This window comes from Pygoscelis adeliae, unplaced genomic scaffold, assembly GCF_000699105.1.
Source record: "Pygoscelis adeliae isolate BGI_AS28 unplaced genomic scaffold, ASM69910v1 Scaffold183, whole genome shotgun sequence".
Lineage (NCBI taxonomy): Eukaryota > Metazoa > Chordata > Aves > Sphenisciformes > Spheniscidae > Pygoscelis > Pygoscelis adeliae.
The window spans coordinates 895,713-908,131 of NW_008824536.1; the positions used below are offsets into that span (position 1 = coordinate 895,713).

Genomic DNA, 12,419 nt, shown 5'->3' on the forward strand with positions numbered 1-12,419 from the left:
GGGGCGGGAGCGGGGAGGTGGCGTAGAGAGGGTTGTGCTCCCTGAATGTGGCTGGACCCAGGGCGCGCCTGAGAGAAAAACAAGGGAGTTCAGTTGCAAGGAGTGTTCTTTTATTGTCCCGTTTGTTTCCATGTCTCATCCAGGAGTTTTCTCCATCAGGAATCGTTGTATTTTGGCTTGTGCTCAAGTGATCGCTTCCAGTGCTCTCCCCTTGAGGTGCCCCGGTGCCACCGGGGCCTGCCTGCAGCATCGGGCCTCTCAGGCCTGCAGTGCCTCTTCATCAGGGTGACAACGCCTTGTGCTGGGAGCGTGTCGTGGGCTTGTACAAACCTGTGTTTTCCTAATACTGGGATTAAAAGGAGTTTAGGATTGTTTGAGCGTCAGCCTGTGAACCCCGGGGGAGGACAGTCTTTCCCATGCTTGCTTGTGCTTCCCAGCAGGTGTGCTGCTGCTCTGTCCTGCCTCTCGGCCAGGTGAGCGAAGAGGCCTTAGCCTGAAATGCTGCTGAAGACTTAGTTTGAACTCCAGCCATTGGTTGTAATGTGGTAACATCTAAATCCCTCTTTTTCCCTTTAAAAAATGTGTGGGTGGGTTGCACAGTTGAATGTTTCTTCTCAGACCTGTACTGCACTGAAATCTGCATTTAAACAGGCTGGTTCAGGGAAATGAAATGTGTTGATATTTAATTGTGATCTAAGTTTGATCAATTAAATCACTTCTTGGAGAATAAAAGCAACTATAAATTAATGTATGGGTTTCTCATACTCTTCCACTCTTACATTTATTTTGATTATGGCTTACTGTGTGAACTTGATAAATAGCACTTCAGAAGATCATGTTTCCTCTTTTTTCAGGTTTACACGTATTTGTCAGTACACGTGCAATGCAAAATACGTTCTGTGTGTGAATTTTAGTGCATCAATGAATAGGACAAATTAACTGGAAAGCAGGTTGGTTTTTGTACTTGATGGTGTTACTGCTGGTAGTGACAGACTTCAGGTTTTGTCTGTCTGGAAGGGTAGTGATTTCTAAATTAGTGCCCATTTGCAGGGCTTTTGTGTCTTGGTAGAAGGTGTAAAGGGATTCATTTATGGTAGAAAATTTTTACTGCAATATCTGCTCTGTGATGCAGAACAGGTGCAGTTTGTAATTAAACACGAGGTCTCAGTACCCTTGCTGGTGAAGTGGGAGGTGGCAGAACTGTGCTGTGGTCCCATTCTTGCCTGCCTGGGTCTTGTTCCTCGTAAGGAACAGTGGAAGGTAAGTTTCAACAGAGATCTTGAGAAAAACTTGAGAGTCTTGCGGTTTAGACAAGCCCAGGATATCCCTGAGGTACTTAAAGCTAGTTTGGTGAGGACGTTATAAGAAACTTAGATTTTTTTTTTTTTTTAGATAATTTTTCAGTCTGTAAAATGAAAACCAAATATTACATGTTACCAGGATTATTTACTAAAGGCACCTCCTTCAGTTAAATCAGTAATGAATACATCTGGCAGAACCTGCGTGGTAGCATTAAATTTCACCCAAGTTCATTATTTAATAAGGTAGGGTAAGTGAGAATTTCCACAAAGACTTGGTTGTGCTAAGGTGGGCATGTGAATGAAAAGCAAATACATTAGGAGGACATGTAAAACAGTACCTGTATAGGGAAGTGTCTTAGTAACTGTGTCACACTTAAAAAGAGCCCCTTTTTGAGTGGAAATGTGTCTTGCTGCCAGCTAGTTTGGAAGGTCTTCACTTAGAAGCCTTACTCTGTTCCCTGAGGCCAGATAGATCCTTTCGTAAAGTCTGGGATCAGATGACATAGTGCTAAAATACATTGCCTGTGTGGAATCAGTCGCTTCACAGCTCATTGGTTAATCGACATTTTATGTCCAGTTGCCAAGCCAATAGTGTAGCTTGACCTACAGCTTAAACTATAAAAACTCAGGAGTTGTGGCAAAATACTGGGTAAGGGAGGGTGTCAAGATACATGTGAGGAGTACTTTTTACTAGTTTGGTATCTTGTTTTACAAAGGAATTCTAAAAAGTATTTGTTCTGCTGTAATTTATGCACAGAAAATACACAATGCTTACATAAAATCCTAATGGGAAACGTCTCGTTCAATAGGGGCAATTCAGTTAGTAGATTTTGCTGCTTTTAGACGAAAGTATTTTTCAGATCTTTGACGTCTGGGAACATTGTCTTTAGGTAGTAGTAATTGGTATATGACTAACCAAGGCAGTGCCTTACAGTTGCTCATCGAAAGAATGTGAATATCGAAGGCCAAAGGGTGATAGGGTGAGATGCTCATACAAGCTTTTATTCTGGTGTATGTTTACTGTTAAGGCTTGAATTTTTTGTACTGGTCAAAGGCATTGGCTGTTTTAATACTTCTTTTGTATGGGCAGGAACAGTTCCTAATAAGAAAGAACAAAAGACAAAAGTTATGAAATAGGAGTCACATTTTACAGAGCAAGTAAGCTCAGGCTGCTTGTCGTTAATAGGCTGCATTAGCAACGCAGTAGGCTTACCTATCAGATCATAAATAAAGGAAGAGATAGGTCCAGGAAAAAATACCATGCTTCAGCAGTTAATTTCTTCATCTTTCTAAGTAGCACAAAACTTTTCTTGGGATCTAGAAGGCAAACTGAGAATTTCAAGAATAAATGTTTTAAAGGATCAAAACCAAATGAGAGATATTAGGAGGAGGAAGAGTACAGGAATGTGAGGCTTCAGGACACTTTGAACTAAAGGGAATCAACATAGAAGATAAGGACATTTCAGAAACCCTAAATGGCTAGTTTGACTTGATTTTTAGGGAATGGGAAGATAAGAAAATGTACACTGCAGAGGTGCTGCTTGATAGCTAGTGTTGCAGGTTATAAAAATAGGACGCTTTCAGACACAGAAAAGGACAAGTTGATTTCAATTGTAATGAATCATTGAAGCTGGATTACATTTATTTGAGGATTATGAAAATAGTTATGTGTGAAGTGACTAAGCTGCTAAGAATAATGCTCAGTTTATCACTAAAACTAACTTATAGTTGGAGATTGAACTGCAGGAAATACTGCACTTTTTTTTTTTAAATAACTAAGTGAAATCCTTGGAATGATAAGCTAGTGAATCTATCTTAAAAAAGTAGCCAATGGACAAATTACCTAGTTGAGCATGGCATGCATAGCTTCTGCAAAAAGGGAACTAGGTAAACAGATCTTTGACCTCACTTAAAATTAGTAGAGGTTTTTGAGGATTTTATCGAAAGATTGCCAGATACAATAGATGATGTATACGAGTGGCAATTAAATAGCTGTGTGAGGGGAAATCTAAGATCAAATTTCAGAATTGATCTGCACTAATCCTGTGTCCACACAGGGGGTAACTTAAGTTGAGCTGAAAGTTTTTACTTTTACAGGAAACAGATGTTAAAATATATATGTGAAATAATTGCACATACTTATTTTGGCTATTTGTTATGTCTTAGCTGAAGATTCAAAAATACACTTAAGTCAAGTAGAAAATCCTTGGAATACCATGTTTTAGCAGCTAACTAAGGTGTATAGCATCTCCTTTGACAGATTAAATAGTGGGTTTCAGTTACGTTATAGGGTATGAGCTGAACCTTGGTGAAGTCAGGGGAATTTTAGTTTTTGATTATGGCAGCAAGGAAAGTATTGTCAAAAGAAAAAGGAATTCTGTTTGTACCTCACCACCACTGTGTAACAGTGCTACTCTTGGTTGGAAAGAAACTGAAGGTGTTGTCACTTCAGTTGGCAAATAGGGGTAATGAACTATGTGCAACTTCAACATGACAGATGATTTGAAATAGAAAGACTGCACAAATATGTTAACAAACTTGATAGCATAAGATGTGTGGAGTGTTAGGCTCTATCTGTTTAAGTAACAGATTTTCACAGGAGAAGATAACTTGTTTCTTGTCTTCTGTGTTCCTCTTGCCCAGAGTTCAATGGACTGATTTCCTTCTGGTTCTTGCATGTCAACAGAGATCCCGAGGTTTTGAATAATGACACGTTTTATATATTTTTAAAATTCAAAGAGTTGCTCCTTTCTTAATTTTCTCTTGAACTAAGGAGTAGTCACTGAAGTGCAACTTGTAAAAATGAAGGGAGGAAAAAAATGGATTTTTAAAAAATGTGCATCTAGCTTGTTTTATGTGTTTCTTAATGCTAAACGTTAGTATGCTTATTTGACGTGAACTGACCGGTTGCTGTATGTGAGCCTACTTCGATGCACATCTTTCTGATTGCAGCGTAATTTTGCTGACACTTAGGAGTTACGAAATGTCATAACATGTTACTATGCTTTAAGAAGACTAAATTTGCCAAAATTTTTATAAAACTAAAAATTTGGTCTTTTAGGAAACTATCTGTCATTAAAAACTGAGATACTGTTTACATTTTCATAAGGTATGTTAGAATGTTTACCTTGGAGTTGGTTTCTTAATCACCATTCATTTGATGTAGTCATTCACATTGCATTGTATTTGCTTATTTGTTTCTTCCTCTCAAACCTTAGTTTAATGGGCTTTTCCTCTTTAAAACTCCTGTTGTGGTCTTTATAATGGGGACTTTTGTCTCTTCCCACAGTGAAGGGAAGTCAGAAGTGTGAGCTGAATTGCCGTGCGATAGGCTACCGATTCTATGTGAGACAAGCTGAAAAGGTGATAGACGGGACACCCTGTGACCAAAACGGAACTTCAATCTGTGTGGCAGGGCAGTGCAAGGTAAGGCTACTATCTCTAGCAAGTTTGCCTGTTGACTGTCTGTGCCATGTTTAATTTCTGTAAGAGGTTGATACACCTGTACCTGTGAAATGGTATCTTGAACTTCTCTTTTTTTTTTTTTTAAGCAAATGTGAAAAATGTTAACTTTTATTATTACTGGTTTTATTTCTTAACTAATGTTTCTGTCTACTGAGAACAAACTATGGAATGCTGAAAGGCTGGATTTGGAAGCTGTTCTGGCCAAGGTTAAGGTGATTTCCAGTGAGCTTTTTCAACATATTTAGCTTTCTACAGAAGAGATTCTATGAAAGAATCAGAACAAAAAAATTGGAAGCTTAAATAAGAGAGAAATATAATATTTTTCTTTGATTAAACGTTAGAGTGGAGATATTTTTTTTCAGTCTGCAGCATAATGGTACATTCCGTTAAGTGTTTATTTTCATTGCTTTTTAGCTGGTGTTAGTGTAACTTTTCTGGTTGATCCTGATTGCCATTTTTAAGAATTGGGTCTTCCTGGCTGTCCATTTACTCAGCAGTGATGTTCTCTTAGTGCATCTATTTAAACTGTTCCTCAGTAATGTTTACTTAATGCTCAGTGAAGCGATATAGTCTATCATTCTTAAAGAGTTAAATAGAACCAGTTCTGTACTGGTGTTCAGTGCCTTATAAGCAATAAATTACCATGAGACAGCCAAGATAAAGCAGGTAAAGGCACTTCTTACTCTGTGCACTTTGTAGTGGTTCTCACTACAGCAAAGTAGAATGTGAGTGTGACCTGGGAGAAGCTGAGGGAGTGGACAGAGTCCTCATATGCAGTAGTATTAACTGCACTTGTGCAGAAGGCTGAACATCGGAAACTTTGGGAGACAGACACATCTAGCTAAAATATTAAAAGGTTTGCATTTTTATTCTGAAGAGGAACTTAATTCAGAGACTTTCCAGCTTCTTGTGGTTAGTTCTTTTGATCTGTAGCAATTCACCACTTATTCGTTACTTGCAATCTCAGTAAAATTGTAAGGTGGATGTCTGCTGAAAGAGACTTGACCTGTTGGACCATGCAATAGTTATGTTGAGATTCTGTGTGTGTGTAAACCACACTCTACTTTTCTTTGTTTTGAAGTTTTGAGTTAGTATTTGAGGGAGTATTCAGAGATACATATGTGAAACTAAAGGAAAATACAGTATTACACCTTCACGGTGAGTTGAAGCACTGTCATTATTGACTCAGTTATTCTTTTTTCAGTGATGTCTGTGGTTCAAGGTTACAAAGTCAGTGCTACATCTTTGGTGAAACTTTACCTCTAAATAGTCAATAGCATGTTTGCATTTGAGGGAAGTTGATAATGTTATGTCAGATGAGATATGCTTCATTCTTCTTCCTAAAGTACTTTATGTTTCAGGATAGATTCGTGTGTATTAAAATTACTTACCTTGTTCCTTTTTTATCTATTCTGTATGTAAAAGCTCATGTTCCCTATGATTTAAGGATGAATAAATCTGATACACAAATGAATATTAGGTTGCATGTATTGCCTGTCTCCTTGGACTCCGAGACTGTATCCCACTTGTGTAGGCAGCAAAACTACTAAAAATAAAAAAAACCCCTTTACTTAACAGTGATATTATATGCTGTAGAGTGAACATGGATGTAGCTGAAGGATGTAATAATTAGAGAATCAAATAATTTAAGTTTTGTACTGTCAGATGCTTAAGAGAATATTTTTCTGAGAAGTTGTAAGGATTTACAGTTAACTGAAAATGTTTCTCAAGTAATGAAGCTTATTCAAATCTTTGTAGTAGGTAGCTCTTCCTTAATGGCACATTATTTTTTCTAAAGTCAGATAATTTAAAGGTCGAACGAATTTATGGTCTCCATCACCCTCTGTTGGACATTTTGCTGCATTACCAGAACACTAATATCCTTGTGTTAAACAAACATGGTCTGTTTTGTTCCCAGGACCATTGTTTCTGGTTAGTATTTTCAGTTTACCTTATTCTTAGAAACAAAGGATGGAAAGTGTTGCTATAATAAAAATTACTTAGAAACAGAATAAAGAATACGATAGAGACAGGTTTACCTTAATCTAAAATAAAAATTAAACATGTATGAAGTAAGGTATTTCTCACTTACCACTTTTTAACCATTTAAAACGTTATGTAAGGCAACCACAAGTAACATTAGTTAGAATTTCTCAATATATAAAATGCAGCCACACCTGTTAACACTGAAAATACATTAAAGAGAAGTTTTGTCTTAACGTCAAAACCAGAATGTTTAATACATTAATTCTCTCCTTTTTGAGTTGTTAAGCAATGTTAGATACAATAGCCTTTTAAACCTGAAGTATTGTTTAATCTTATCAGCAAAGATAAACTATAGCATAAGAGAAGATTTTAAAAACAGTAGTATGTACAAAAGTCCTTCTTAAAGCATGGTTGTTGTGGCCATTACAATATCATGCAGGAAGGTTAGAACAGGAGTATATTTCTGAGTATCTCTGAACAGCATCCCAGTAACCATTACCATATTTCCAGAGTGTCTTTTTTCACTGTTTGCTCTTCTTTTGTTCAGCTGGCCCCCAGAGTTGGAAGTAAAACCTTTACAACTTGTCCAGCACAAGACGCAATATGTAAAAGCTCATTTTTCAGACATAGTCTTTTAACAAAACTTACTATGTTCTTATGATGAAATACCCAAATTTGTTTGTTGTTTTTTTCACTTTCTTATTTGACTGTGACATTGCAATAACTGGCACATATAATAATGCAAGTACTACAAAAAAAGCTCACTCATCATTGAACTGATTATGTACTTCCTGGTGTAGACTAGACTCTGAATTCTAATGAAATGAAATATTTTTAAAGCAATTAAATAATTTTAAAATAAAACTAGGCAAAATAGGAAGAATTTGGTGATATTCTGCTTATGCAGAAGAAGGAAGTATAACAATGATCTTGACAATAATTTTCATTATTTCTGTGTAAAATTGTTTTTCTGCACATTTGAACAATGTTTTCTGATGAATGTTGGAAAGTGAACGAACTTTTTCATTGACGGTCCTATTGAGTTCCACTTTTGTTTTTTCAAAATTTTTATTTAGTGCCACAGCTGGTTATTGCTAATATAAATGCTTTGAATATGTTTCAGTATTATTGAGTATGTGTTGTTTGTTTTAATACATTTGCCACCCCTCCCCGAACTCTGAATTTTCACAGTGCTGTTAAGTTAAAGAATGCCTACTAATGGGGCTTCTTCAACTTGCTATTTAGCCAGAAGTGTGTGTGTTCTTGTTTTGAGATATTTTTTTCTGCTTGTTTTAAATCAGTGTATCCTTTTATTTCTTCTGGAGCCAGTGGGATGATGCTACTCAGTAACTTTTAAGTTTAGAAGAAAAATGCAAGTAGAATATTGAGGAGGTTTTAATAAATAAAGCAAAGTATGAGGAAAGAATGCCCTTAATTTTGGCCTTGACCATAGTTTACTAAATGTACCTATAGGGAAGCATGTTGCATGCGTTTTTTGCACGCATCTAGGACACTTCTGCTAGAAGTCTTTCCCAATACTTGGGCAGGTGTGAGCACTGACTCGTAGTTTTGGAGACAGAAAAAAGGTTATTTGGAAGCTGTGAAGCAAATTGGTTTTGTAGAGATATTAGTTACCACGCAGTGGCGCACTTTACAAAAGTATTATTTAGCATTTCACATAAAACTTCATTTGGGTGGGAACTGTATGTATCTTTTCAAGGTACTTGAAACAACTATTCTCTCTCCCCTGATTTTTATATTATATTTTCTTTTGCATTGTAGTTTATTTTCATCTTCCAGTTAACTTCTGAAGTTAACTGAAAATATCTGAGCAGTTTTAAAATGCACACAGTGAGTAACTTCAGTAGCAAAATGACTGACAGTAGACATTTTACTTGCCTTTTTTTAAAAAAAAAAAAAAGCATCAGATGTTGAAATCCGTTCAAACTTTATAGGGAGGTTACTTAAGTCAGCTATAGGAAGCATAGCCAAGCATGCTAAATCTCCATCAGAAAAACATGATTAGGCAAGGAACTCCCATTTGCAACTCTGCTTATGTGCACTAGTGTCCAGGTAGCAGAACTATAGGTGGCATTATTGTTTTAAGTTAGGGAGCTCTTAATGACTGTAGGATCAGAGTAACAGATTGGAGTGATGAGAACTGTGTACTTTCCGTAAGTTAGGGTTATTCTCATAAGTCGTATATGCTGGAATATAGTCCTATGGTTGTTCTTGTAAGGGTAAAGAATCTGTTTTCGGTAGGAATCTCAACTTACTTGTGTAACGATTGCTTAAACTGAATAAAAGTCTGGGGTGGATTTGGGTTTTTTGTGTGTGTGTGCTTTCTTAAAGTTGGAGCCAGACTTCTCTCCTTTCTCTATCTTCTTTTATTTAGTTTGTAGGTTCTTCTGAGCAAGTACTCTGTACAGTACTAGCTTCTGTGAAGCTTTTCTCCTTGTTCCTCAGGCATTACAGTGTTCATTTTTTACCAACAATAACGTAAGGAAGAACCTAATACTGGATTAATATAGCAGAAGCAAGGCACATGGGTATCTGTATCTGTCCTTCAGCTGAATTACAGAAAATGTTTGTGGTTGCTTGTTTGTCTTGCTTGGATGCTCAGAAGAGGGGGGTGGTTTCTTCACTGCCCAGGAACTTTATAAAGCTCTATGTCTTGAGATACAAAGACGTTGAAAGCAGCCTGAGAAACTACCAAATGAAACATTGGTCTGTGCTTCAGTGGCATGCTCTGGCCATCAGTACTTTGGTATTAGCCTAACTAGAACAAAGGCGAGTGAAGATTGGTGTCAAGCATTGTTTGTATTTGAGGAGGAACAACGTAATGAACTGTTTCTAGTTATTTGACCTTATCCTAAAAGTGGGCCTTGAAATAGTGAATTACTTACGTTGTTTTTACCATGGGAGCCGCTGTGTGAAGAAGTTGCATGCTGCAGAGAATTTTCACCAAGGCTTTGCCCAGGATATAGAATCATGGAACAGTTTGAGTTGGAAGGGACCTCTAAAGGTCATCTAGTCCAACCCCCCTGCTGTGGGCAGGGACATCTTCAACTAGATCAGGTTGCATGATTGTGCACAGGATATGCTCTGTGGAAGTAGAGAACTAGGTCATGGAGCCTAATGGCATTCAGATGCTGAAATGCATTTCAGAATCAAGTGAACATTAAATCTCTAGTTTGTTAATATTCAAGGCTTGCTTTTTTCGTATTTTTTGTTTGGTTTCTATTGATAGTACCTGAGGACACAGTGCTCTGAGCTCAAGACCTTTTCAAGGAGTAGGTAGGATGCATTCAAAGAAGCAAAAATCCGCATTTTGCCAGATCTTTATTTAGTTTTGCTCATACTGTGTATGGAGCCTCTGTTGGATGCTTTTTCTTTCAAGGGAAAATGGTTGATCTGTAAAACATACTATGAAAGTGAAAAACTATAGTTATAATAGAATGTTCTCTCCTTCTCTCTGCCTTTTCATATATACCATTATAATTTCTTGGCTGTTGGAAATAGGACTCTTCATTGTTTCTCTTCATAATGACTTGCTAATGCCAAGCATTGAATTGGGAAACACCTGCCTGGCATTAATAAGGTGTTAATGGAAGAAACAGGTTCCTGGGCGCTAAGAAATAACTCCTTTTGCCACTTCTTCCCTTTGCATAGTTTTCTTTTAAATGTTTTACAGAGAGTAAGTGAGCCTCTGTAAGATTGCTTGACCTAACTGTCTAAAATGTCTTTCTGCCCTACTCTATTTATAAAGTAACATTAAAATTTTTTTTGGCGTATGATCTTTGGCCATGACCTAATTTAAGTTGCTTCTGATAGCTGATGCACAGCAGGTGCAATCACTGCATGTAAAAGATACTGAAATGATAACTTTACTACCTTTGAACTGAGCTAAAACTGATGTCAAATCTGATGATAGGAAGTTGTGAATAGCAAAGCATTCAAGTCAGTTAAGTTCAAACAAAATGAGTAAGCACTAGATCTGTACATTTGTTCTTTTCCCCTATCAGCCTCTTATCCTGAGAAAGAGCTCATAATCCAAAGGATGGAGCTCCTCACTCTTCCATGAAGCTGCTATCTGAATCTATAGTTCTGCACTCTGTAGTCTCATTATAAATAACCCAATAATACAGATGTTATCAGGGTCAGATGTTACTTACAATGGCATTTAACATATTTATGCAGCCCATATAATACAGCATTTATGCTAGTGCTGTGTTTTCTTGTTTTGTTTCTTTTTTTTCCCCCCAGTTTTAAGCCAGTTATGGGGGACAAACTGTTCTTGATTCAGTTTAAGTTAACGCAGTATAGGTACGGAATAAAACCCACTGAAATAACCTTAAGCAGGCATGAAAATTTTTAATAAATTTAATTTAATGAGAGTGAATTTATATAAGATCTGCATGTAATAATTGTGTACATAGCCTTTTTTTTTTTTTCGCTCCAGCACTTGGAACCCCAAAGTGAGATTTCACTGTTTTGTTGAATTATAGCCTGACAAGAAACTTGTGAAAAGACACAACATAGTTCAATAACATTAAAATTTGACTCACAGCTCGAAGTACTGGAGAAAAATGTTATCACCGTATGTTAATATGTTTTCACCAGAGCTGCTGGGAAAAAGTAAAATAAAATACTTACGCTAGAAAAAGCCTGATTAAACAGGCTCTTTTCTTAAGTGATAAAAAATTCCCGTGTCAAATACCTGAGGTAAAATCTCAGTCTTGAAAACTGTCCTAATCAGAATTCAAAACATTAAATGCTTTGTAGAATTTTATTTATAATTTCAAATTCCGTAGCATATCAATAGAATGTGTAATTAAGGTTAACTGATGCTCATGATTGTATGAAATATATTCCTTCTTTTAGATCAAATTATCTAGATCATTTTCTTAAATGGCAGAGGAAACAGCTTCCGTGTGTAACTGTGAAGATTTAAAAAATAAAATATTAGCATTTCCAATTATATTATATCTTACTGCTATAGTGTTACGCAATTACATAAAAATAAAATGAAATTTGAAAAACCCCAACAAACAAACCTAAAATGGTATTGCAGAATGTCTTAATTCTAAAACTTTTTTTAACTGCTTTTAAATATTCTGCATAGCATATTGCTTTGAAAATGTTTGTTTACTTCAGTTTGGAGCGAAAACAGATGCAGAAGTGCGCCATACAATGGCTAATCCAAATTCTGATTATCTCTGTGCTCCACTTTGTGTCTTTGTTTTCCTGTCAAATGTAGTCAATAACATATAACCTGCCTATCTGAAGCGGTTTGAGACATAGGAAAGTAAAGGAGCTGTGTATAGCTTTAATTTGCTCTTATTTCTGCAATTCTTTTTAACTATTATTTTGCACATTCAGATGTCTTTCTAAAAAGGTAGAATGTAATCCTTAGTCTGCAGTCTGCAGTATGCATCTGTCTTCATAGGTTGGATAACAGTGTTAGAAAACACATACCAGCTTTGAGTTTAATTGTATCACTACAAAAATAGTTCTGAATGCAAATGCTATTATCTCTAGTGATTAAGTGACACGATTAGGGAATCTTACTACATTTGAGGTACCCTTCTCTCTGAACTAGTTTCAAAATAATACATTTTTTTAAAAAAATCCAAAATAAAACTAAAAAAAATTAAAGTTTTCAAG

At 36.3% G+C, this 12,419-nt stretch overlaps 1 protein-coding gene across 1 annotated transcript in view; it reads left to right on the plus strand.

Annotated features, from left to right (window-relative positions):
* Positions 1–12,419, plus strand: part of THSD4 (thrombospondin, type I, domain containing 4) — a 316,313-nt gene that overhangs the window by 114,563 nt on the left and 189,331 nt on the right. The window contains exon 6 of the mRNA XM_009321570.1: positions 4,591–4,727. Coding sequence (XP_009319845.1) covers positions 4,591–4,727 — 137 coding nt within the window. The remainder of the gene's footprint in view (positions 1–4,590; positions 4,728–12,419) is intronic.